Source organism: Neofelis nebulosa, chromosome 3, assembly GCF_028018385.1.
Source record: "Neofelis nebulosa isolate mNeoNeb1 chromosome 3, mNeoNeb1.pri, whole genome shotgun sequence".
In the NCBI taxonomy this organism is placed as follows: domain Eukaryota; kingdom Metazoa; phylum Chordata; class Mammalia; order Carnivora; family Felidae; genus Neofelis; species Neofelis nebulosa.
Genome location: NC_080784.1, coordinates 83,303,463 through 83,325,911, shown reverse-complemented (window position 1 = coordinate 83,325,911; position 22,449 = coordinate 83,303,463). Strand labels below are relative to the sequence as shown.

The window sequence follows — 22,449 nt, the reverse complement described above, 5'->3', positions numbered from 1 at the left end:
TTGTAGTCATATTGATGCTCTTAAATGATCTTCCAGTTCTTGCCATTCTTATTCCTTGGATTTTTATTTGATTGATAATGAACTTTTCTTCGAGTTTTTCTATAAGTAAACTTTTTTTTAATGTGAATTTACTCAGTTGCAATATAAAGCATCTGTTTGATATGGGACGGTTAAAAACCACAATGGAAAGACATTAATACTTGCTCTGTGCAGATATTATGCTAGCTGTTGGTGGGATGTAAATAGACCGAAATAAGTACCATCTGGAAAGGACTTAACCTTAAATCTGCCTAAACATTAACCATAAAGACCTTAAAGGACTTTACAAAGTACAAAAAAAAACATACAAAGACAGGAAGAAGGAGGTAGTGAGAAAGCATCTGTCAACTGAATATGGAATGATATACTCAATAAACATGTTTTATCTTGCCTCTTAGCCGTATCTAATGTTAAAACACCCACACAAATAGCCCTCAATTTTTGTAAGGCTTTTCATTAAGTATTAAAATCTAGAAATATGCCAGTCACTAACGGAGATACAAAATTAGTTAAAATGATTCTTGCCTTCAAGGAATTTAACTTTCATTTTTTAAGTAGATAAGAAAATGAAGCAGTATTTTACATCTTGTGGAAGTCCCACACTTGGGGTTTTTGGGTTTTTTTTTTTTTTTTTTTTTTGGTAATCTCTACACCCAGTGTGGGGCTTGAACTTAACCCTGAGAACAAGAGCCACATGCTCTTCTGACTGAATTAGTCAGGTACCCCGTAATTCCCCCATTTGGAAGATTGTTTATAAAAAATTCTTAATCTATCCGTTTTAGTCATATGTACATTTCTAGAAATTAACACAAAATTCTTTACTTTAAATAACAGAAATGTCCCTTTGGCGCCTTATCAATTGTCAATTTACCAAGCAATTTGGAAAAAGAAACAACACATCGATATTGTGCCAATGCCTTCAAACTTCACAGGTATATTTTCAAGTCAACATTCTTCTACTTTGATCAAGAGTAAAATACATTTGAAATTTTCAGAGAATGATAAAAATGGGAAGAAGTATTAACCATCCACTAAAGAGAAATGCAAAATTATAATGTATAGAATCATACTGTATATGTCAGTGTTTCATTCTGGCTAACATTAGAATTACTTGGGTTTTTTTTTAAAAAAACTAATGCCTAGGTTTCAGCCCAGTTGAATTACATGATATCTCTAGATATTGAATCTAGACCTCAATAAGTTGAAAAAGCTCCCAGGTGATTCTGATATACAAGTGAGGTTGAGAATTACTGTTATTAATAATACTCATATCCCCAAAATAACTTTTCAGGAACTTGTTTTCTATTTTCTTTATTTACTAATCTCCTCTACAGAGACTATTACTCTGAACTTATATATTGTTAAATCACAGGAGTGCTTTGAGGTTTTTAATCTGCTAAACACTGTTATTCTGAATCTGAGAGTCTAGATTTAACTAATAAAAAGGTATTTCTCAACCTGCCAGCTTTAAAGAGCCTACTGCAGCAGGGAGAATGAAGTGGAGTATTTCTGGTTGATGTGGCACTATTCTCCTTGTAAGTAAATGGCAGGACAAAAAAAAAAAAAAAAAGTGTGAGGTTGCACCTGCTATTTAATTTTGTATCAGAGCATTTGGTTATACATTAAAACTGAGCTTTATATGTAAAGGAGAATTACTTTAGAATGGACATGAATGAAAATTGAAAATAAAATTTAGAGTAATATTGGTCATGGATGCATTTCTAACAATTAACAGTTTAAGTTACTTTTGGCTGTTTTTTTTTCTAATAGCCAATAATATCTGGCATATATCTCTTAGCTTATTAATGGATGTGTGTGGAGTGCAGGTGCATTAAAATACATGATTATGGTATTATGTAGCTTTTTCTACCTAAATCCTAGTTTTATTTATTTATCCATTTTTGTATACCTAATGACAGGTTGCCTATCCCTCGTCCAGGTGAAGTTTTAGGATTAGTTGGAACTAATGGAATTGGAAAGTCAACTGCTCTAAAAATTTTAGCAGGAAAGCAAAAGCCAAACCTTGGAAAGTATGATGTATGTATACTACTTTATGAAAATGAATACTTAGGTCAGTTTTGTGAGACTTTGAAGGAAAGGATGTAATTTTTTTAATGTTCTTATTTTCAGTATCATTCATTAATGCTGAGAAATAATATATAGATGAAACTCCTTTTTAATTAAGATCTGTTAATGCTACTGATAAATATGAACTTTCTTAAACTGTTAATGAAGTTTTAAAAGCCAGAAGGCTTCTATTTGGATATACAGTTGACCCTTGAACAATGCGAGGGTTAGGGGTCATGACCCCCCTCCACACACAGTCGAAAATCTGTATATGACTTTTGACTCCCCAAAACTTAACTGTTAATACCCTTTGGTTGACCAGAAGCCTTACACCAGTAACATAAACAGTTACCTATCTTGTTACATGTATTATATACTATAATCTTAAGGTAAAGCAAGCTAGAGAAAAGAAGATGTTATCAATATTAAGTAAGTCATAAGGAAGAGAAAATAGATTTATGGTACTTTATTATAGTTATCAAAAAAAAATTCACCCATGTTGTTCAGGAGTCAACTGTGTAATAGTCCTCCTTTTTGCATTATTATGTATTATTAAATTCAGATAATTGTATTTCTAGGATCCACCTGATTGGCAAGAAATTTTGACTTACTTCCGTGGATCCGAATTGCAGAATTACTTTACCAAGATTCTAGAAGATGACCTAAAAGCCATTATCAAACCTCAGTATGTAGACCAGATTCCCAAGGCTGCAAAGGTCAGTTGCTCTTTAGGAGGAATTTATGTATTTTAGATATCTGTGGAGGTATAAAATATGTATCAAACTAAACTTGTTTTGCTTTGTAACTTTTTAATATTGAAGGAAAATAGTAGTAACTATTTCTGATATATTATGATAGGGGACAGTGGGATCTATTTTGGACCGAAAGGATGAAACAAAGACACAAGCAATTGTATGTCAACAGCTTGGTAAGAGTTTGTTTTGTGTTCATGCTTTAATAGGCCCTGAACTTAACTCATAAAGATAGATACTTATATGGATTACTGAAATACAGGGGAAAATCTCTAGGAATTGTTGTATTCACTTTTTACATTAACAGTTTTCAACTGAAATATCATTCATACCCAGAATGATGTGCGATATATACATTTTGCCTAGAAGAGGTAAAAGAGAACTTAACAACATTGAACACAATGCCTCTATATTCTTTGTAGATTTAACCCATCTAAAAGAACGAAATGTTGAAGATCTTTCAGGAGGAGAGTTGCAGAGATTTGCTTGTGCTGTCGTTTGCATACAGAAGGCTGATATGTAGGTTGCTTTGCAAATTTTGTACGTCTTAATCTTTATTTTAGAGTTTTTATTTGTAATACTATTAAGGCATTGCTTTTGAGAGAAGTTAACAGAAATAGTATCTAAGGTTCTGCTTTTGAGCTAAGATGTTGAAACATTTATGCATGCATTGCCATTCCCTGTTATTCCCAAAGGGGGAGAGTAACTCATTTATTTAGATAAGTACTTCACAATTTATGGGTTACAGTGCTGTTTAATATGATCAGTTGCATATTACATAAACTCTGTACATAAAAGGATATTTTTTTAAACTTAAGCTCTCCAACCAGGCCAGCAAGGTTTTTAAATACCTCAAGTAAAACAGGTCTTTTAGATTACCCTAAATCAGGGTGGCATGTCATGTGAGAGAGAAAAGGGAAGAAGGAGTTTCCTTCCTACCTTCTAGTGCCTCTCTTTTCCCAGATATATTGCTCCCACCTTTTTCTACATTCCTACTCTGACATCCAGTGCAGGCTAGCCCTTTTCCACAAAGTGTTCTATAATTCTGTGCGGTGCCCTCCTTTTCAAAAACTCATTTGCTTTAATGCAATGGACTTTAATCAAGAGCAAAGCTGTCTGAATTACTTCAGACTTTATCAGAATATTTTTTCATGAGGCAATAACACTTTGTACATTAGCTTAATCAGAGAGTCTCTCCCCAGGCTTGATAATGCAGCCCTGCTTTTGCAATTTTTTTTCTTTCTACTTCTGAACAGAATACAAAAGTTCTTACTCTTATGCAGTGGACTCCTCATTGGTGTAAGAGGGTATGGTTGTTGTTAAATCAGAAACTATATTACAGAGCTTTAAAATATCATGTAAGATAGAATTATATCCTATTTGTCTTATAAATCATTGTATTTGCTTTTCTTTCTCATAGTTTCATGTTTGATGAACCTTCTAGTTACCTAGATGTCAAGCAGCGTTTAAAGGCTGCTATCACTATACGATCTCTCATAAATCCAGATAGGTGAGTATAGATTGGTGTGTCTGTCTTATTTTGTTTGGGGAGTTATACAGATTTCTAAAGATTAAACACTGGGGCCATCAATGTCATATGTATGTATGTTTTCTATCAGTTATTTAGAGCCACCACTGGTATTTACCTTCCTCTATCTAGAACAGATGTTCTTTATGCAAGACTTATTTACTACCTGCTATTTAATGCCTGTCTCCAGAGAGCGTAGGAATACTTTGGAATGATTTGAAAGTTCTGGCATCTGTGTATGGATTTCTGGGAGGCAGATTCTTAGCTTTTACCAGATTCTCAAATGAATATGTCACTCAAACACACAAAATTTACAGCATTATAAGGATCACCACAGTAACTCTGGTTATTTAGGATCTTACTGAATTCCATAGTTTCTTAATAACCTGTTAAGTAATCACAGCACCCTGTAGTTATGCGATACTTTTGTAATTTTCAGTTTTTAAATCCATTCTCTCATTTGAGCCTCATAGCAATCTTGTGTGTTAGACTCTTTGGTAGTATTCCCATTTTGTAGATGAGGAAGATTAAGGTCAGATAAGGTAGTTATTTGTTCTAGGTTACAAATTTACTACATGGCAAAGCTATGGGATTTTTTTCTGTGTAGTATTTTTTGTGCCTCTCATTAATGACTAATTTAATCTCCAGCTGATATTACAGAATGCAAGAGAAATCCGTAGGGATCAAAAACCAAAGAAAGAACTATAAATTACAAAAGAAGAGACTAGAATATGGCTTTCCTGAGGGGTGTTGCTCATCTGCAGTAAGGTCTTGGATTTTTTTTTTTTTTTTAATTTTTTTTTTTTTTAACTTTTATTTATTTTTGAGACAGAGAGAGACAGAGCATGAACGGGGGAGGGTCAGAGAGAGAGGGAGACACAGAATCTGAAACAGGCTCCAGGCTCTGAGCTGTCAGCACAGAGCCCGATGCGGGGCTCGAACTCACAGACCGCGAGATCGTGACCTGAGCCGAAGTCGGAGGCTTAACCGACTGAGCCACCCAGGCGCCCCAGGTCTTGGATTTTAACAACCACTTGTGAACAGGAAGCAAAGCGTTGTATTAGATTATCACATATAAAATGTCAGGACTCTCAAAAGAACTGCTTTCTCAGCAAAAAGGTAAAGATGTGAAGATACCAAGGAAGCGTAGATCTCGCTCCTTGAAATGTATGGATGGCTCCCCTTCAAATATATGCATGGACCAGCAGCTCACATGGATGTGGAATTGAAATTTAGATAACCGGGATAATCTTCTTCACAGTAAGAAAGTAACATAAAAAGAGGGTCTCAGAATCTTTAGTCCTGTCCTATGGTACCTAGCAGAAGCAAATATAAAATCACTTTGCAGGGATATGCCCTCAACCCTGGTCACAGGATTCCTACAAGTAAAGACTCATGAGCTAAAATCCAGGGCTATAAATGATTAAGAGGAAAGCATCTGCAAAGGAGGCAGTAGACACAACAGACAACAGGATTAGACCTTCAAGGAGGTCAGGTGACATTCTCAAAACTATAAAATAGTTGTATCTAAAATACACCCCACAGGTGCCCCCGAGTGGCTCAGTCGGTTAAGTGTCTGAATCTTGATCTCCGCTCAAGTCATAATCTCAAAGTTTGTGAGTTTGAGCCCCGCGTCAGGCTTTGCACTAACAGCACGGAGCCTGCTTAGAATTCTCTCTCCTTCTGTCTCTGCCTCTAACCCTCCTCCTGCACGTGCATGCTGTCTCTCACACTCTCAAAATAAATAAACTTTAAAAAAAATAATAAAATACAAACATAAAAAAGGATACAAAACCCTAAGAATCTGGTACCAGAAAAAGGCAATAGGTAAATGTTCAAAAAACCCAGATTTAGAAATTGAAAGTATAGCTGTGACATAAAAAACTCAATGGACAGAGGCACCTGGCTGGCTCAGTCGGTGGAGCATGCAACTGTATCTCAGGGTTGTAAGTTCCAGCCCCATGTTGGGTGTAGAGATTACTTAAAAATAAAATCTTTAAAAAAATGTTTTAATGTTTATTTATTTTTGAGAGAAAGAGAGATTCCAAGGCAGGCTCCAGGCTCTGAGCTGTCAGCAGAGCCCAATGCGGGGCTCAAACCCACAAATGGTGAGATTGTAAACTGAGCCAAAGTCAGACGCTCAACTCACTGAGCCACCCAGGTGCCCCAAAAATAAAATCTTTAAAAAAAAAAAAAAAACTCACTGGGGCGCCTGGGTGGCTCAGTCATATGAGCATTGGACTTCAACTGAGGTCACGATCTTGTGGTTTGTGAGTTTGAGCCCTGCATCAGGCTCACTGCTGTCAGTGCAGAGCCCACTTTGGATCCTCTCTGACCCCTCTCTCTCTGCCTCTCCTGCTCTCTGTCTCTACCCCCACTCATGTGCTTTCTCTCAAAAATGAGTAAACATTTAAAAAAATACAAAAAAAAAAAACCTCACTGCATAGATTAGACAGGTTAGGGATAACAGAAAAGAGTGTTAGAAACCTAAAAGGTTGATCTGTGCAAATTACCAGAATACAACAGAGAATGAGATTGAACTCAGATTGAGTTCAGAAAGGAGGGTTAGAGAATGGAATGAAAAGGACTGTTTACATATATCTGAATAGGAGTTTGAAAAATGAAGCCATGAAAAAGATCGTGTCAGAATTTTTCAGAATTAAAAATTTGACTCTCTAGATTCAAGGAGCAAATGATCCATATACATACTTTGAAGTGAAACTTAGAATCAGTGATAAAGAAATAATCTAAATTGAGCCAAATAGTAGCTATAATTTTCACATCATACATAGGCCTGGGTATTATGATAGGCTCTTTGAGGAATATAAGAATATAAGATACAGTCCCGGTATTCAAGGATTTATCAGTCTGGTAAAGAAAAGAACATACAAGTAATCAAGTCAGTAGTTTTCAACCTTAGCCCTTTTATGAAATATTTTTATATTTATTTATTATGAAAGTCATAGCTCATACCTACTTTCACACATAATTTTTTAAAATATCAAATAATGTCCTAACCATAATAAAAAGAACTAAAAAGATACGTAATTTACAACCAGATGACATTAATATACAAATGTTCAGGCAAATCATTACAGTCTTCTACTTTGAGAGGGCAGTAACTGTAATTATAATGTGGATAACATGTCAAAACAAATTAGATTGACAAAGTAAAGAAAATTATTTAGACATTTTCACATTCTTTGGATTCTGAAATTCTGTGATGTGTCAAGGCAGTGTTCAGTCTGTAATGCTATAAAAAGATTTCTTATCCTATCCTTAAAAAAAACAAAAGCAAGAAATAGAGGATGGATTGGAGAAAGGACGCTAAATGCATGAGATTTTTTTAGAATTTGTCCTCTAAGAACATCTTCAGTTAAATTAAAAACCAAGTGTAAAACAAAAACAAAAACAAAAAAAACCCAACTGTAATCCAAAATTAATTGTAGGAGTTTCACAGCATAAATTTCTCATTATGCTACAGATTTGTTTCTTTCCAAACCGTTAGGAAATAGAGTGGCTGGCTCACTTAATTCTTTCTTACATTTTGGACTTCTTCATAAGCTCCATTTAAAAGTAGGGATAGCAGAATGTATGACATGGTTTTTTTCCTTCTTTTCAAAGCAAATTAAAAGCCACTAGATGGGCGCCTGTGTGGCTCAGTCGGTTAAGCATCTGACTCTTGGTTTCAGCTCAGATCTCTCAGGTTTCGGTTTCGTGGGTTCAAGCCCCACAACGGGCTCTGTGCTCTCTCTCTCTCTAAATAAACTTAAAAAAAAATTTTTTTTAAAGTCACTAGGTAATACTATGCTGCCTTACATGGTGTCTAGAAGGTTTTAATGGTAAGAAGTAGATAGTCCAGATAATGGAACATTGCCAAAAAAACACCAAGGCAGGATGAGTACTGGCTCACTTGGGTGATTTGCCATTTTTACTGATGCTTCTTACTACCAATGTGGTAGTAAACATTTGCTCTTAATATTTTCTTTTCATAATTAAACATGCCCCCATTTTCTTTTTCATTCCTTTTACTCTCTGATACCTAGATTGCTATGGGAGTTTCCTAAAAAAAAGCCAGTGGTTCTTTCTTCTTGACAGATTAATCTTTCCGAAATGATGTTTTTTCTTACCGTTCTCTTATTCTAGAACTGTGCTATACATTCTAGCCATGTTACTGTTTTAATTGAAATTAAAAATTCATTCCTTCAATCAGTCTACCCACATTCCACATGCTGTACATAGAGAATATTTTCATAACCATAGAAAGTTTTACTGGACAATGTTATTTAAGAACCTAACCATTTTGCCCCATTGCCAATTAGCATAAGTCCAAAATTCTTCATTACCCAACAACTTTATTAAACATCTCTTTGGTACATAGCACAAGACTAAAAATCATAGAGGTGCTAAAATGTATTATATAGTCTGACTTCACACAATTTAGGGACAAGTTGTCGAGGTCCTAAATAAGAAATAAATAAAAATAATAAAAAATAAAAATCCAAATATCAGTTCAGAGTTACAGGGGGTCAAGAGTTGGGGAAAGAAAGCTCATTTGCATAATATCAAGGGGACCCTACAGAAGGTAGGATTTGTGATGGACCTTAAAGGATTGAGTAAGATTTCAGCAGGTGAGGATTTAGACAGGAGAACATTCAGGAGAAGGAATAACTCTTAGACACACAGAAGTGGAAAAGTGGATTCAGGAAACAATGAAAGATCCATTTTTCAGTGTGCCTTATATGTACATGGGGAAAAATAATAGCTGAAGTTTTGGAGAGTTTTGAAACAAAGTCTTAGGACATTAATTTGTTTTATTTGCAACTGAGAGCCATATCTGGGAACCTGAAAAGAGTGAGGTTTGTTAAAAGTTTATAGAAATGTTGAAAGAAATGTGAGAGCCTGAACTAGAATTTAGAAAAAAGAAAAGGATGAAATAAATGCACAAGACATCGTTGAGAAAGAGTTGACAGACTTGACAATTTAAACAGTATATTAGGAATAAGGTTAGTCCTATCTTATGAGAATGATGATTGCATTAATATAAATATGGAGAATTTTTATTTGTACAGGAAACATAAGTTGGAATTTGAAGTGTCTGTAGGACATTGCTTTTTTAACATTTTGAACTAACTTGAATAGGAATAAAGTGCTGCATAAAAGTGTCATGACCATTCTTTGCCTGATAGTTTGTATGCTAGCAATACTTTTTTCTTACCACTTCAAAAGTCATGTCAGATACTGTCCCACTTACAGAGTGCTCCAGTACACACTAACCTATTTCCTTGGCCTTCACTGGATTTTATATCTAGAGAAAATGCGTGGCTGTGTAGTTTTTTTTTGTTTTTTCGGGTTTTTGTGGTAATGTTTCATGTCTATTCCTTGTCTTCCCCAGCTAACTTGGAAGTTCTCAGGTTAAGCATTCTGTCATATTCTCTGTATTCCCCTACCACAGCTAACAGATGGGACAGGACAACTGTAAGGGCTTATTAACGTGCAAGATGAACAGCATAATAAACAGTTTAAGCTACATCAGATTTAAATCTATTGTAATTGTGTCTTTGTAGAGTTTATTTAAAAATGTGGGGTTTTTTTGGCAAAACACACTTATTTCATGTCTCCATAGACTGTTTCATACTAACTTTTTTTTTAGTTTAGGAAAACAATTTGAAATAGGAAGACTGATAGAGTCTTATTTAATGTCTTACGGCTTTGGTTTAGTATGGTCTTTACATTTAAATTTTTTAACATATCTGTTTTCCTGGAATTTATACTGTTCTGTGTAAGAGTTTAAATTGTAATTAAATATAATTTTATTTTATATGTTATGTTACATTTAAAAATAAAAATCTGTATTGACTTGCAGATATATCATTGTGGTGGAGCATGATCTAAGTGTATTAGACTATCTCTCTGACTTCATCTGCTGTTTATATGGCGTACCAAGTGCTTACGGTGTTGTCACTATGCCTTTTAGTGTAAGAGAAGGTAACTTGAAAAACTATTTCCACAATGCTGTATTATTTCACTCTAATGCTTAGAAAATGTATTGTTGATATTCAGCAGTTACATGTTGCTCTAATATTTATCCAAAACTCCAGTCTTAATGGAAGTTAATCACTCAACAATGTATATATAAGGTTATATACATTGTTTGTTATTCAAAACTTCCTTTTTGGAGAATTTTCTATTGCAATGGGTAGAAATACTGTATCAGTTTCACTGTTTGCTATCTTAAAAGTTTTTATTATATTTTGGCTTCTACAACTTCTAGTATTTATCATCTTCAGCTTTATCTTTGAAAGGCCAAAACCAGTAGTGAAACTCTTAATTAGTGCTCATCTTGTTCCCATTTTTCAAATTTTTCTGTAATCTGTGTCTTAAGTTTGTAGAACTTAAGACTGTCTAGAAGTCTAATAAGATAGTAAGTGTATTAAATTAAAACAAGATAGTGTCATATAGTTTAATGAGTAACTAAAAGCCTAATAAAATAGCTTAGTAAGCCTATCTTCATTTATTCCTTCTACTGTCAGGAAAGAGGGACTCTCTGGTGTCTCTTTTCCGTGTCTCTTCTCCACCTAAGCAAGTTAGGCAAAACTAAAAACTAACCTACCACTAAGTGGCTCCTGAAACAAATATCAGTGCATTCTCCACCTAGTATGCCTTTTTCTTTTTAATTTCTTTGCCATTTCCTACCACTGATTTCTTTCTCCTCTTTTCTTTATATTTCATCTTTTCAGCTGTGCCTTCAACTGACAAAAAGACTACCTAGTTCATAGTTTGAAAAAATCCCTATTTCATAAGAATAATTATTCATGTAGTCTTGTATGTAGATGCCTAGGTTAGGCAGGCTCCTTTTTAAAACAATCTCTTCAAAAATAATTTTTGAGATACGTAAGTACTTATCTGCTTGTACCTTTGAGATAAACAGATGCATATGTTCAGGAAAAAAATTTGTGAGATTGCTTAATTTTCTTTCCAATAGTCTTAAGAGATGATATCAGAAAGTTATTAATTTTTTATTCTCCTCAATTAGCAAGTATTTATTATCTATTCTATACCTTGTAATAGGTCCAGAATTGCATTGATAATGAGGTAGGTTCCTGGCATTCACTCTTCACAATTGTAGTTATAAATGCCTTGTCTAAAAGCTATGCCTTTTTTTTTTTTTAAGTTGTTTGTTTTGTTTTCAGAGAGAGCGAGCCAGGGAGGGGCAGAGAGAGAGGGAGAGACAGAATCCCAAGCAGGCTCCACACTGTCAGTACAGAGCCAGATGCCGGGCTCGATCTCACAAACCATGAGATCATGACCTGAGCCAAAACCAAGAGTCGGATGCTTAACTGACTGAGCCACCCAGGTGCCCCAAAAGCTATTCCATTTAAGAAATGGTTCCTGCTGAAGCTTTTAATGTGCCTTGTTTGTTAAAACAATTCTAATAAACTTTCCTTCTTTCTGCTTTCTTTTAATATACTGAAATTAATGTCATACATAATGTAAAAGCTCTCTTTGAGCTCTAAAGACAGTTATAGCTTAGACTCAGTTTTAGATTGACAAGTTTTACAGTAGAAATGGAAAGGCTGGTTTTTTAATGTCTCTTTGCACACAATTTTCTGAGTCTTCATTTCCTTACCTGATAAATTAGGCATTTGGAATCAGTGGCTACTAAGGTTTCCGTCAGGTCTAAGTTCCTTTCTAACTTTTGGTTTTAATTTTTTTAACCTCACATTTATAATGTTTAAATAGTTTTAAGATCAAAAAATACTAGTTTTGGCAGGATGAATTTACTTTCAGCAAATATTGAACACCTGTGTTCTAGGCGGAGGCTGTAGTCTCCCAGATAGGGCTCTGAGTTCCAGATGAGATGAATAACATCCTCAAGCTTTCTTTCGAGACCTTCCAGACTTGAGCTACTATCTTTCTCTTATCTTAAATATAGGAATCACTGAAAATAGATCTTTGCATTTTTCCCATGTAATCCACTTTTTCATTTCTGTGTCTGCCATTGCACATCTTCACAGTTTTAATATGGAGGGATTCTCGTGCACAATATGTTAGTTTTCTTTCAGTCACTAAAAAATGTTTAGATAATGGTGTATATTTTTGTACAGTGAAGCCAAAAAAATGTTAAATGAAGTTCATTATTATAAATGTGTTGCAAACCTGGAAAATTAATCTGAAAATATGCAATATTTTAGAACTTCAGCTTATGGTATCTAGATCTCATGTGAAAATGCATATTCATAACTTGTTTATTTAAAAAATTATTCTCCAGACTGTATTATTTTATGTCAGTCTATGAAAATACTCCCATTTTTTACTTGTCATTTTTTGAGAAAAATCACAAGTTTTGATTTAAAAAAAAAACAGAAACGGCGCCATATTCTTTTGCACAAAACCTGATGGGGAAGAAAATCTTATATAAAAATCACATCATTAGTGAAAAGATATTCTTTGTATATATATGCTTAAGTTTTTTAAACTTGTATCAAATACATAAGACACCCTTTTGTCACTGCATGTTACCACACATTCACAGATATTTGAAATCTGTGCTTAGATTGCTCCCAGGAGAGCCTAGGATTTTGGGTTTTATATGATAATTTCTTGCTGTGGAAAAGATTAGTCTTTAAATGACCTTCACTAATCTTTTGTCAATGACTTTCCAACAGGCATAAACATTTTTTTGGATGGCTACGTTCCAACAGAAAACTTGAGATTCAGAGATGCATCACTTGTTTTTAAAGTGGCTGAGACAGCAAATGAAGAAGAAGTTAAAAAGATGTGTATGTATAAATATCCTGGAATGAAGAAGAAAATGGGAGAGTTTGAGCTAGCAATTGTAGCTGGAGAGTTTACAGATTCTGAAATCATGGTGATGCTGGGGGAGAATGGTAAGTTTTCCTTATTTTGTGATATTTGGAAGTCTGTTCTGTTTATCCAGTTACTTCGTTTCAGCTACTCCATGAAAAATTTTGACTCAGTTGTAAGTGGGAGCTAGACTGAATCCATACATTTCTCAGTGTAGTTCACATTTTATAACATTGTATGATTTAATGTCATTGCCATCCAGTCAAGTTTATAGTTCATATATTTTGTTCCATAACTTTTAGTGAAAATAAGATACTTTTCCAAGCTAGTTTTTCTGTGTATAAATTATTAGGGGATTTATTCATCTTAGAAACAGATGAGGAAGGAAAGGATAAAATAATGTAATTCAGAAGGAATCTAGTTTAAGATTTTTTCTTGAATTCCTCCATTTGAGCTTTTATTATTTTAAATTCAGGCTAGTCTACCTTTGTAAATAGTTGTTATTACCTGAATTTTCAATTTTAGATTACTGTCATAAATAGGGCTATGAGTTGAATTCGAGTACCAAATGTCTGGTATTGCTTTCAAGATTGAAAAAAAAAGATTTGAATTGTATACTTAGAGCTTATAAGTCTATAGAAGAGAAGTTTTCTACGACGATTTTGCCATGTATTTCAGTCTTTAGGTAATGGAAGAATTTTGAACCGGGTTGCGTTTTATGCAAATGGACTTTCACATCATGGTATCAATCATAACAATATTACATTCCTTAACAATAAATTGTATTGGTATTTAAGCTAAAAAAGTCTTTTAAAAAGTAGCCCAAAACTTGTAATGGTTACTAATAAGATTTATTAGTCTATATTCCTCTAATTAGTTTCGAATGATACTTCAGAAGCATATCATGAAAGTTTCAAGTATTTTTGTTTAGGCTTCAGAATTGAGTAGTGTCAGTGTATACCTTTAAAACTAATTTCTCAATTAAAATCCAGTAGTGTACATAATGTTTTACTTTAAGTAAACATGAAGCATCTTACAAGTCTGTTGTATATATTGTGTTGGCAGGTACTGGTAAAACCACATTTATCAGAATGCTTGCTGGAAGACTTAAGCCTGATGAAGGAGGTACTGTTGCATTGTTGTGTTTTTACTCTTTCTCACATAGGAAACTTTGAAGATATGGGTAATTTTCAGTGTCTTTATTTGCATTATTTTGCAGGAGAAGTACCAGTTCTCAATGTCAGTTATAAGCCACAGAAAATCAGTCCCAAATCAACTGTGAGTTATTATTCTGTTATTTGGTTATTAAAGGAAAGTTTATGCACACACACACCTATAGCTTTAATCTTTCACTGTATCAAAATTCTTCTCCAAATTTCTGTGTTTTACCGAAAGCGGCTAAAGAAAGAATTAAGACATAAGTCATTGATTCATTTCCACATAACACTAGCAAGAAAATAAAAGGCCACCTACAAGATGGGCAAATACATTTGCAAATCATTTATCTAATAATACTCATATCCAGACTCATATCCAGAATATACATAAAGAACTGTTACAACTCAGTTTAAAAACAAAGGATTTGAATAGACTTTTTTTTTTTTTTTTTTTAAAGTAGGCTCCATGCCCAGCATGAAGCCAGTGCAGTCAATCCTGAGATCAATCCCTGAGCTGAGATCAAGAGTCAGATGCTTGGTGGGGCGCCTGGGTGGCTCAGTCGGATGAGTGTCCGACTTCAGCTCAGGTCATGATCTCACGCTTCGTGGGTTCGAGCCCTGCATCAGGTTCTGTGCTTCCAGCTTAGAGCCTGGAGCCAGTTTCGGATCCTGTGTCTCCCTCTCTCTCTGCCCCTCCCTCACTCGCCCTCTGTCTCAAAAGTAAATAAACATTTAAAAAAAAAAAAAAAAAAGAGTTAAACGCTTGGGGCACCCAGATGGCTCAGTTGGTTGAGCATCCAACTCTTGATTTCAGCTCAAGTCATTATCCCAGGGTCGTGGGATCGAGCCCCATGTCAGCTCTGCACTGAGTATGGAACATGCTTAAGATTCTCTCTCTCTCCTCCTGTCCCTCTCTCTCTCAAAAAAAAAAAAAAAAAGTCAACCAACTGAGCCACCCAGGCACCCCTGAATAGACATTTTTTCAAAGAAAATATTCAAATGGCCAAATAAGCCCTGAAAAGATGCTCAGTACCATTAGTCATTAGGGAAATGCAAATCAAAACTACAGTGAGATATTGCACACCCACTAGGATGACTTAAAAAGACAGTAACAAGTTTTGGTGAAGATGTGGAGAAATTGGAACACCATACATTGCTGATGGGAATGTAAAATGGTAGAGCCACTTTAAAAAAAAAAAACACCTGGCAGTTCTTAGGATTTTTTTGTTTGTTTGTTTGTTTTAATTTTTTTTTTTCAACGTTTTTTTTTTATTTATTTTTGGGACAGAGAGAGACAGAGCATGAACGGGGGAGGGGCAGAGAGAGAGGGAGACACAGAATCGGAAACAGGCTCCAGGCTCCGAGCCATCAGCCCAGAGCCTGACGCGGGGCTCGAACTCACGGACCACGAGATCGTGACCTGGCTGAAGTCGGACGCTTAACCGACTGCGCCACCCAGGCGCCCTTGTTTGTTTGTTTTTTGTTCTTACGATTAAACATAGTTACATATGAACCAACATTTCCACTCCTAAATACATACCCAGGAGAAATGAAGACCTATCTCAACACAAAAATTTGCACACAAGTGTATTCATAATAGCCAAAAAGTGGAAAACAACCACAATGTCTATCAGTTGTAAATGGATAAACACAATGTGCTATATCCATGAAATTGAATGTTATTTGGTCATAAAAAAAAAATACTGATAAATTTTAAAATCTGAACCTTGAAAACAAAGTTAACCTTTGGTTCTGCAAGTATTGTAGTGAACTTCTTAACTATGGTATTTGCACTCAGGACCTCAGCCTTCACTTTGTTAGGCCTATTTGAGATTGCTTAGATTTATACTAAAAGTTTTATCATTGGGGTCACCTGGGTAGCTTAGTCCAACTCTTGATTTTGGCTCAGGTCATGTCTCGCGGTTCGTGAGTTTGAGCCCCACGTTGGGCTCCACATTGACAATACAGAGCCTGCTTGGGATTCTCTCTCCCTTTTTCTCTGCCCCTCCCCTGCTCAAACTCGCGCTCTCAAAAATAAATACTTAAAAAAATTTTTATCGTTGGTACTTTGTATAAGCTTAGCTTTTAAGTTCTCAGACTCGGCCCTCTCCTTAAATAACAAGCACATGACATCTTTAGAAATCATCCCTATTATATTATGCATTTTGTCTTATCTTGCTGATTGCCTAAGGGTACTTGATACCAACACTGACCTTGAGCATTATTCCTATTCTCAAATGATTTCTTAAACTTTCTAAACTTTTTCTTTTTTTTTTTTTTTTTACTATTTATTTATTTAGAGATCAAGAGCAAGCAGGGGAGGGGCAAAGAGGGAGACAGAGAATCCCAAGCAGGCTCCGTGCTAACAGCCTGCTTAATAGCACGGAGCCTGACCACAGGGCTGAAACCCTCGAACCGTGAGATCATAACCTGAGCTGAAAACCAAGAGTCAGACGTTTACCTGACTGGGACACCCACACGCCCTATCAAATGATTTCTTTCTTGAAACAGTCATTGTTTACTACTCTTAGATTTTAAGATTGTTTTTACTTGTTGGACATGATGGGTTTCTAATAATTTTAGGACACGCCATAGACGATGGAGAAGCATAATACTATCATATCTGTGGGTAGTAAATTGATATACTTTTGCTCTGGAGCTTAACTTGGTGAAGATACATAGAGGAGTTCTGTACTGAAAATTCCAATACTTTTTTCACTAAAAACAGGGAAGTGTTCGACAGTTACTACATGAAAAAATAAGAGATGCGTACACTCATCCACAGTTTGTGACTGATGTGATGAAGCCTCTGCAAATTGAAAACATCATCGATCAAGAAGTATGTATTTTGATTTTTGTTATGTTATTATTTTAAGCTTTGGGTGTCTCTGCGTGGTTTGCTAAACTTTTTTTCTCCAAATAGGTGCAGACGTTATCTGGTGGTGAACTGCAGCGAGTAGCTTTAGCTCTTTGTTTGGGCAAACCGGCTGATGTCTATTTAATTGATGAACCATCTGCATATTTGGATTCTGAGCAAAGATTGATGGCAGCTCGAGTTGTCAAACGGTAATGTCCTGCCACTAAGAGTATTACTTTTAGTTAATGTGCACTGGCATACAACGGTGCTTACTTAATACACATTTGAATATTTGATCATGTAAAACTGGAAACATGTTCAAAATCATGTATTTTAGTTTCATACTCCATGCTAAGAAGACAGCCTTTGTTGTGGAACACGACTTCATTATGGCCACCTATCTAGCAGATCGAGTCATCGTCTTTGATGGTATTCCATCTAAGAACACAGTCGCAAACAGGTACAACTGTTTTCTGAAATATTCAAGCCTAATTATAAGTTCTGTTAGAAAAGTATTATTCAGAATTTTCCAAGAAGCTTATAAACATTAATCATACCATTTTAATTTTTAAAGAAGTAGCCAGAAATTCTAAGAATGATTCTGTGACTCCCAGGATTATTCATATTGAATACTGGATGGAAGTGCTCAGACTATATAGTTTAGAACTCCTGACCCTAGGGAATAAGCATGCAGAGCTCTGGGCTGCTCAGCTTTTCTTGAAAGTTAACTTTTGTCTGCTTCATTATTTGGATTTTCAAAACATACTAGGATTTTGATTTTGCAAGTAATTCCCTGAAAACTATAGATGTTTTTGCATACAGCAGTTAAGGAAACAAGGTTATATGATTTGCTCAACTTACACTGCTAGTGGTAATGCTCACAGTGGACCCCAAATATCTGGTATTGATCTATAGCAGGGTCAAAATGATTTTACCTTTTCTCCTTTTTTTTCCTCTAATTTTTCCTTATTGGCCTGATTTAGAGCTCTTGTGATTTAGAGCTCTTGTAATTTAGAGAAGTCTCACATTGAAATCAGTTTATGAGGAATGTCTTAGTGCTAGAACCCTCTGTTAAGTTGAACCATATGAAATTACTGACATTCAGCCATTTTTTTACCTATAAAAAGAGCAATTTCGTGTGATTCCATTATGTTCTCTGATTTTAGGGAGGAAAGGAGTTGCTATTTGAATAATTCATCCAAAAAATAAAAGTACTTTACTGAGCTTCTTCCCAGAATTTCTTTTCATTTTAATTTGTTCATCAATTGGGAATTCCATATTTCTTTGACAGGGCAGTTTCATAGACTCTGTAAAGCTTATTTAAATAACCATCATCTGTATTTACAAAAAATGCTTATTAAAGTGTTTCACAAGTATGATGCAATTTAGTGTGATTTAAGAACTAATTTGGGTAAAAAAAGGTGAATGATGCATAGAAATGGAATAAGGAGGTACAAGTAAAATCCATTGTGCTGTACATACTCCCTCCAGTGCCAAATTTCTGATGTGAACTTTACCTTTTCTGTTAAATTCTCTTATCTCCTATAAATGTCAGATTTGAAATTCTGTAATCTCCTAATTAATGATCTTTTGTTTTTCTATAGTAGTAACGTCCATCTTAAATGTTTCTTTTTCCAGATGAGAAACACAGGTCAAACTGGGTCTGTTTTGCACAAAATATTATAGCCAAACTAAGTACTCCAAGGAAAGACACTTCTGAACATAGAATTAACTTACAATATGCTATAATTATATACTATTATCCAGATATGATTAAGGAATTAAAACAGTGATGCTTAATATTAATACTCTTCAATCCCAAAAAGTAGTTAACTTTGGTGGGATGAATTTTAATCACAGTTGATCTTATTTTTCCTCTAGTCCTCAAACTCTTTTGGCTGGCATGAATAAGTTTTTGTCTCAGCTTGAAATTACATTCAGAAGAGATCCAAACAACTATAGGCCAAGAATAAACAAACTCAATTCAATTAAGGTATGTAGAAAAACTATCTTAAATCGTGGCTAATTTCTCATTATAAATCATTGAAAGGCATGTTTCAAATTGGAAGACTTTCATGAAAAAATTTTGCCATTTCATTAATTCTGATTCATATTTTTCTCATCTAATAGTCTGGTAGGCAGTAATTCTGATATAGTTGCTATTGCTACATGGACTCAGACCTGTTATCTCGAGTTGTACCCACTGTTGTACTGTCTGTGTTGAGTTTACTTGCCTTTTTAACGTCTTCAGAAAGATTACACTAATTCACTGTTGATACAGAGTTTTTACAAATGACTGGTTTCTCTTATCTATTTTTCAAGAGCACGAGAGCAACACCTGATTAAAATATTTTAAGAATCCAAGCAAACGTCTTCAATGAGCATAAAATTCTACACAATGGAAAAACATTTTGTCAGTTTAATTGGCAGCGTTTTTCATTGGTGTACATAAAATAATTGATTATGCTCCTTATAGTTGATGTAGACTATGAAACTTTTTTTTTTTTTTTAGAAGATAATTTCTTGGTCACTTGGGGAAAAAAAGCAAATGACCTCTAAAAAAGCATTTCTGTGTTTTTAAATACTTCCTGCAGTGCCTGCTTAAAATGCTGCTTATGCTTCATGGCCCTCTAGCCCTTGTTTTTAATACTACCATTTACTAGATTTTATTATTTTCACATTTGTACTCTAGCTTTTCCACTAAAGTGTATGACCTCTTGGAAAGCAGAGACAAAGCCAACATATACATTCTGTATTCTTAAAGAGCTAACAGTGTCTTGATGCCTTTAGGCTTCACTGTGTATTTTGTTTGTGTATGATTTATCTTACTCTCTAGCCAAGATAAGGAAATTACAATTACAGTTTTAAGCCAGTCTGTAAACTGAACTGGGAAAAAAATAGTTCTATATGAGTTTTGTGTAATAGGCAGTTCTCAAACTAGACAATGTTACCTTTTGGACTGGGAGTTTAAAGTCAGAATGATAAAAGTGGAATTCAAGAGTTCAGCTGGAAATAGTATTTTATAAAGCAGAATTTTACATGCATACGTAAGGCATGTTCTATGAAGAGGCTTTGCTTGAGGATGGACCAAGGGAAGTGTTCTGGTTGTAGGGATGATTAGCAGTAGTAGTAATCCTGCCTTTGATTTAGTGGACCCACAAATGTCCAGAAGCAGACAGTGCGTGCAGAGGAGGTTGTATAGACACTTGTAAACGCTGCTAACCAAGACTGGGTGAAAGACTACCCCTACGTATAGGAGAATGGTGTTGATTTTTGTTGCTTCTGTTTCATTTTTTAGGACGTAGAACAAAAGAAGAGTGGAAACTACTTTTTCTTGGATGACTAGACTGAATCTGAGAATGTTGAGAAGCCATTTCTTAAAAGAAACATTTATTGGGATTTTTGTCATATAAAACTTGAATCAGGTTTTTAATGCCCCACATACTCTGGAACTTGAGCTATAATTTACTTAATGTAACATCAAAAGCCAGTTGTGTTGTAAATTAGTACGAACACAGAAAATGCCACTTTTCTGTTCTCGATAAGGCCCTTTTTGTATATAAAACATTCTAAAATGAAGACATTTCAAGCTATACAAATTACCTCCCAAGTTTTCATGATGTATGGGAAGATTTCAGTAGGTGTTATCATATTCGTGTACCAAATGCTGACCAGTGTTGCCCCCTTTTAAAAATCTTGAAAAAGCTTTCCATACTTCTAGTTTGCCAAATATGCCAGTATAATGAAGCTGCCCTTATTTTAAAAGCCGGTCGAAGACTCCACTAATGAAATTTGATAAATAAACATCAGGATTATATTTGTTACTTGTTTTCAGTCTTTGCACTATGTTATCAGTGTGTTTAGACTTTCAAAGTAAAATTACTACAAAACCCCACTGTTGGAAAATATCCATGTTCCCAACTTAGCATTGTTTACATTGTTTTCAGTGTGTTTTAGTATCAAAAATCATTTCCACACACCACCCCCATCTGCCAGAAAAAAATCCTAACTTTCCTCTGAATTACTCAGTTTCAGCATTCCATAAGATTCTGTAATTCTCCCAAGTAATGTCATTCTTTAGACATTTATGTAATCATTGATCAAAATTTAGGAAAAGCATTTTGAAGAATATTTGCTTCCTTCAAAATATTTAGAGTTGATGCCTAAGCATCTGTGTAATTTTAAACTTCCACAGGTTTCTGATGGGCAGCCAAGGACAACATTACAGGCGACATTAATGCAAACGAGTCCCCAGATAGCATTGTAAAATATCTCTTGGTACCAAATATACTCATCTCCACGTTTGGATCTAGAGGACATTATCTACATCTGTTTGACTTTGGAGTTTTGGATAGTATGTAGCAAGAGCTCGAAAAACTTACTGCATCTCAAATTCCTGAGTTTGAACAGTGGGATGTGGTATGAAACCACTCTCAATTACACTTCTAGTGCACTGAACTGGAACTTATACTACAAGTGAGGAAAAGAGTTTACTGAAATGAATTAATGGGGCAGGTAAAATAGGAAAATTAGAAATTACTGAACAAACTTTTAGAGCTCCTTAAAACCATAGAAGCGTTAATTAACATGCAGACAATGAATAGAGAATGTGATTTAACTGGTCCCCTTTAGGCCTTTTAAAAATTTGAGTAATCCATAAATACATGTTTGTTGTGAAAAATTCAAACCTACTGAAATACATGTTAATAAAATGTCCTCTCCTCACATTACCCTCCCAGAGGTTACCAGTGTTTGCATTAATATATATCCTTTTATGCTTTTTCTGTGCACTTAGCTAAGTGTGAATATGTAAAGGGTTTGTTTTGTACATAAATGGGATTATACTAAAATAAGTAGTGCCTATTTTTAAGGATAGGTTAAATTTGTGAATGATTATTTCAAGTATATTGAATAAAATAAGACAAAAGCTGTTTTTACTTACTGATTCCGTATTCTGTCCTAAAGAAAACACTTGTGATAAGCACAGTTCTTTCTACGTATTGCTGACGACAGAATATGTATTAACTGTAATACTGTTTGTGTAAATGAAATTTTTAAAATACAGATTTAGATGTTAAACTTTTATATAGCAATAGAAAAGATCTTACAGTTGCTAACACAAAAGTTTTTCTATAAAAACCAACTCGAATACACTACCAATGCAGATGTTAGCTATTAAATTTGGAAAGATTGCTATGTCCTGATTGGAAAATATCTCTAAATGGTGCAACAGTTCATAAA

At 34.7% G+C, this 22,449-nt stretch overlaps 1 protein-coding gene and 1 long non-coding RNA gene across 2 annotated transcripts in view; both read left to right on the top strand.

Moving 5' to 3' along the window:
• ABCE1 (ATP binding cassette subfamily E member 1) overlaps nucleotides 1-22,145 on the top strand; it is a 32,236-nt gene extending 10,091 nt beyond the window's left edge. Inside the window, exons 4-18 of the mRNA XM_058721262.1 lie at nucleotides 874-971; nucleotides 1,959-2,076; nucleotides 2,685-2,822; nucleotides 2,965-3,034; nucleotides 3,281-3,377; nucleotides 4,279-4,368; nucleotides 10,253-10,374; nucleotides 13,056-13,277; nucleotides 14,260-14,319; nucleotides 14,414-14,472; nucleotides 17,080-17,190; nucleotides 17,275-17,417; nucleotides 17,546-17,668; nucleotides 19,090-19,201; nucleotides 20,507-22,145. Of these exons, the coding sequence (XP_058577245.1) occupies nucleotides 874-971; nucleotides 1,959-2,076; nucleotides 2,685-2,822; nucleotides 2,965-3,034; nucleotides 3,281-3,377; nucleotides 4,279-4,368; nucleotides 10,253-10,374; nucleotides 13,056-13,277; nucleotides 14,260-14,319; nucleotides 14,414-14,472; nucleotides 17,080-17,190; nucleotides 17,275-17,417; nucleotides 17,546-17,668; nucleotides 19,090-19,201; nucleotides 20,507-20,554 (1,611 nt within the window). The 3' untranslated portion in view covers nucleotides 20,555-22,145. The remainder of the gene's footprint in view (nucleotides 1-873; nucleotides 972-1,958; nucleotides 2,077-2,684; nucleotides 2,823-2,964; nucleotides 3,035-3,280; nucleotides 3,378-4,278; nucleotides 4,369-10,252; nucleotides 10,375-13,055; nucleotides 13,278-14,259; nucleotides 14,320-14,413; nucleotides 14,473-17,079; nucleotides 17,191-17,274; nucleotides 17,418-17,545; nucleotides 17,669-19,089; nucleotides 19,202-20,506) is intronic.
• LOC131507026 (uncharacterized) lies at nucleotides 4,379-8,139 on the top strand. Its single transcript, XR_009259274.1, has 2 exons — nucleotides 4,379-5,154; nucleotides 5,400-8,139. It is a non-coding gene; the product is annotated as an uncharacterized LOC131507026 (long non-coding RNA).
• Nucleotides 22,146-22,449: the final 304 nt, after the last annotated feature.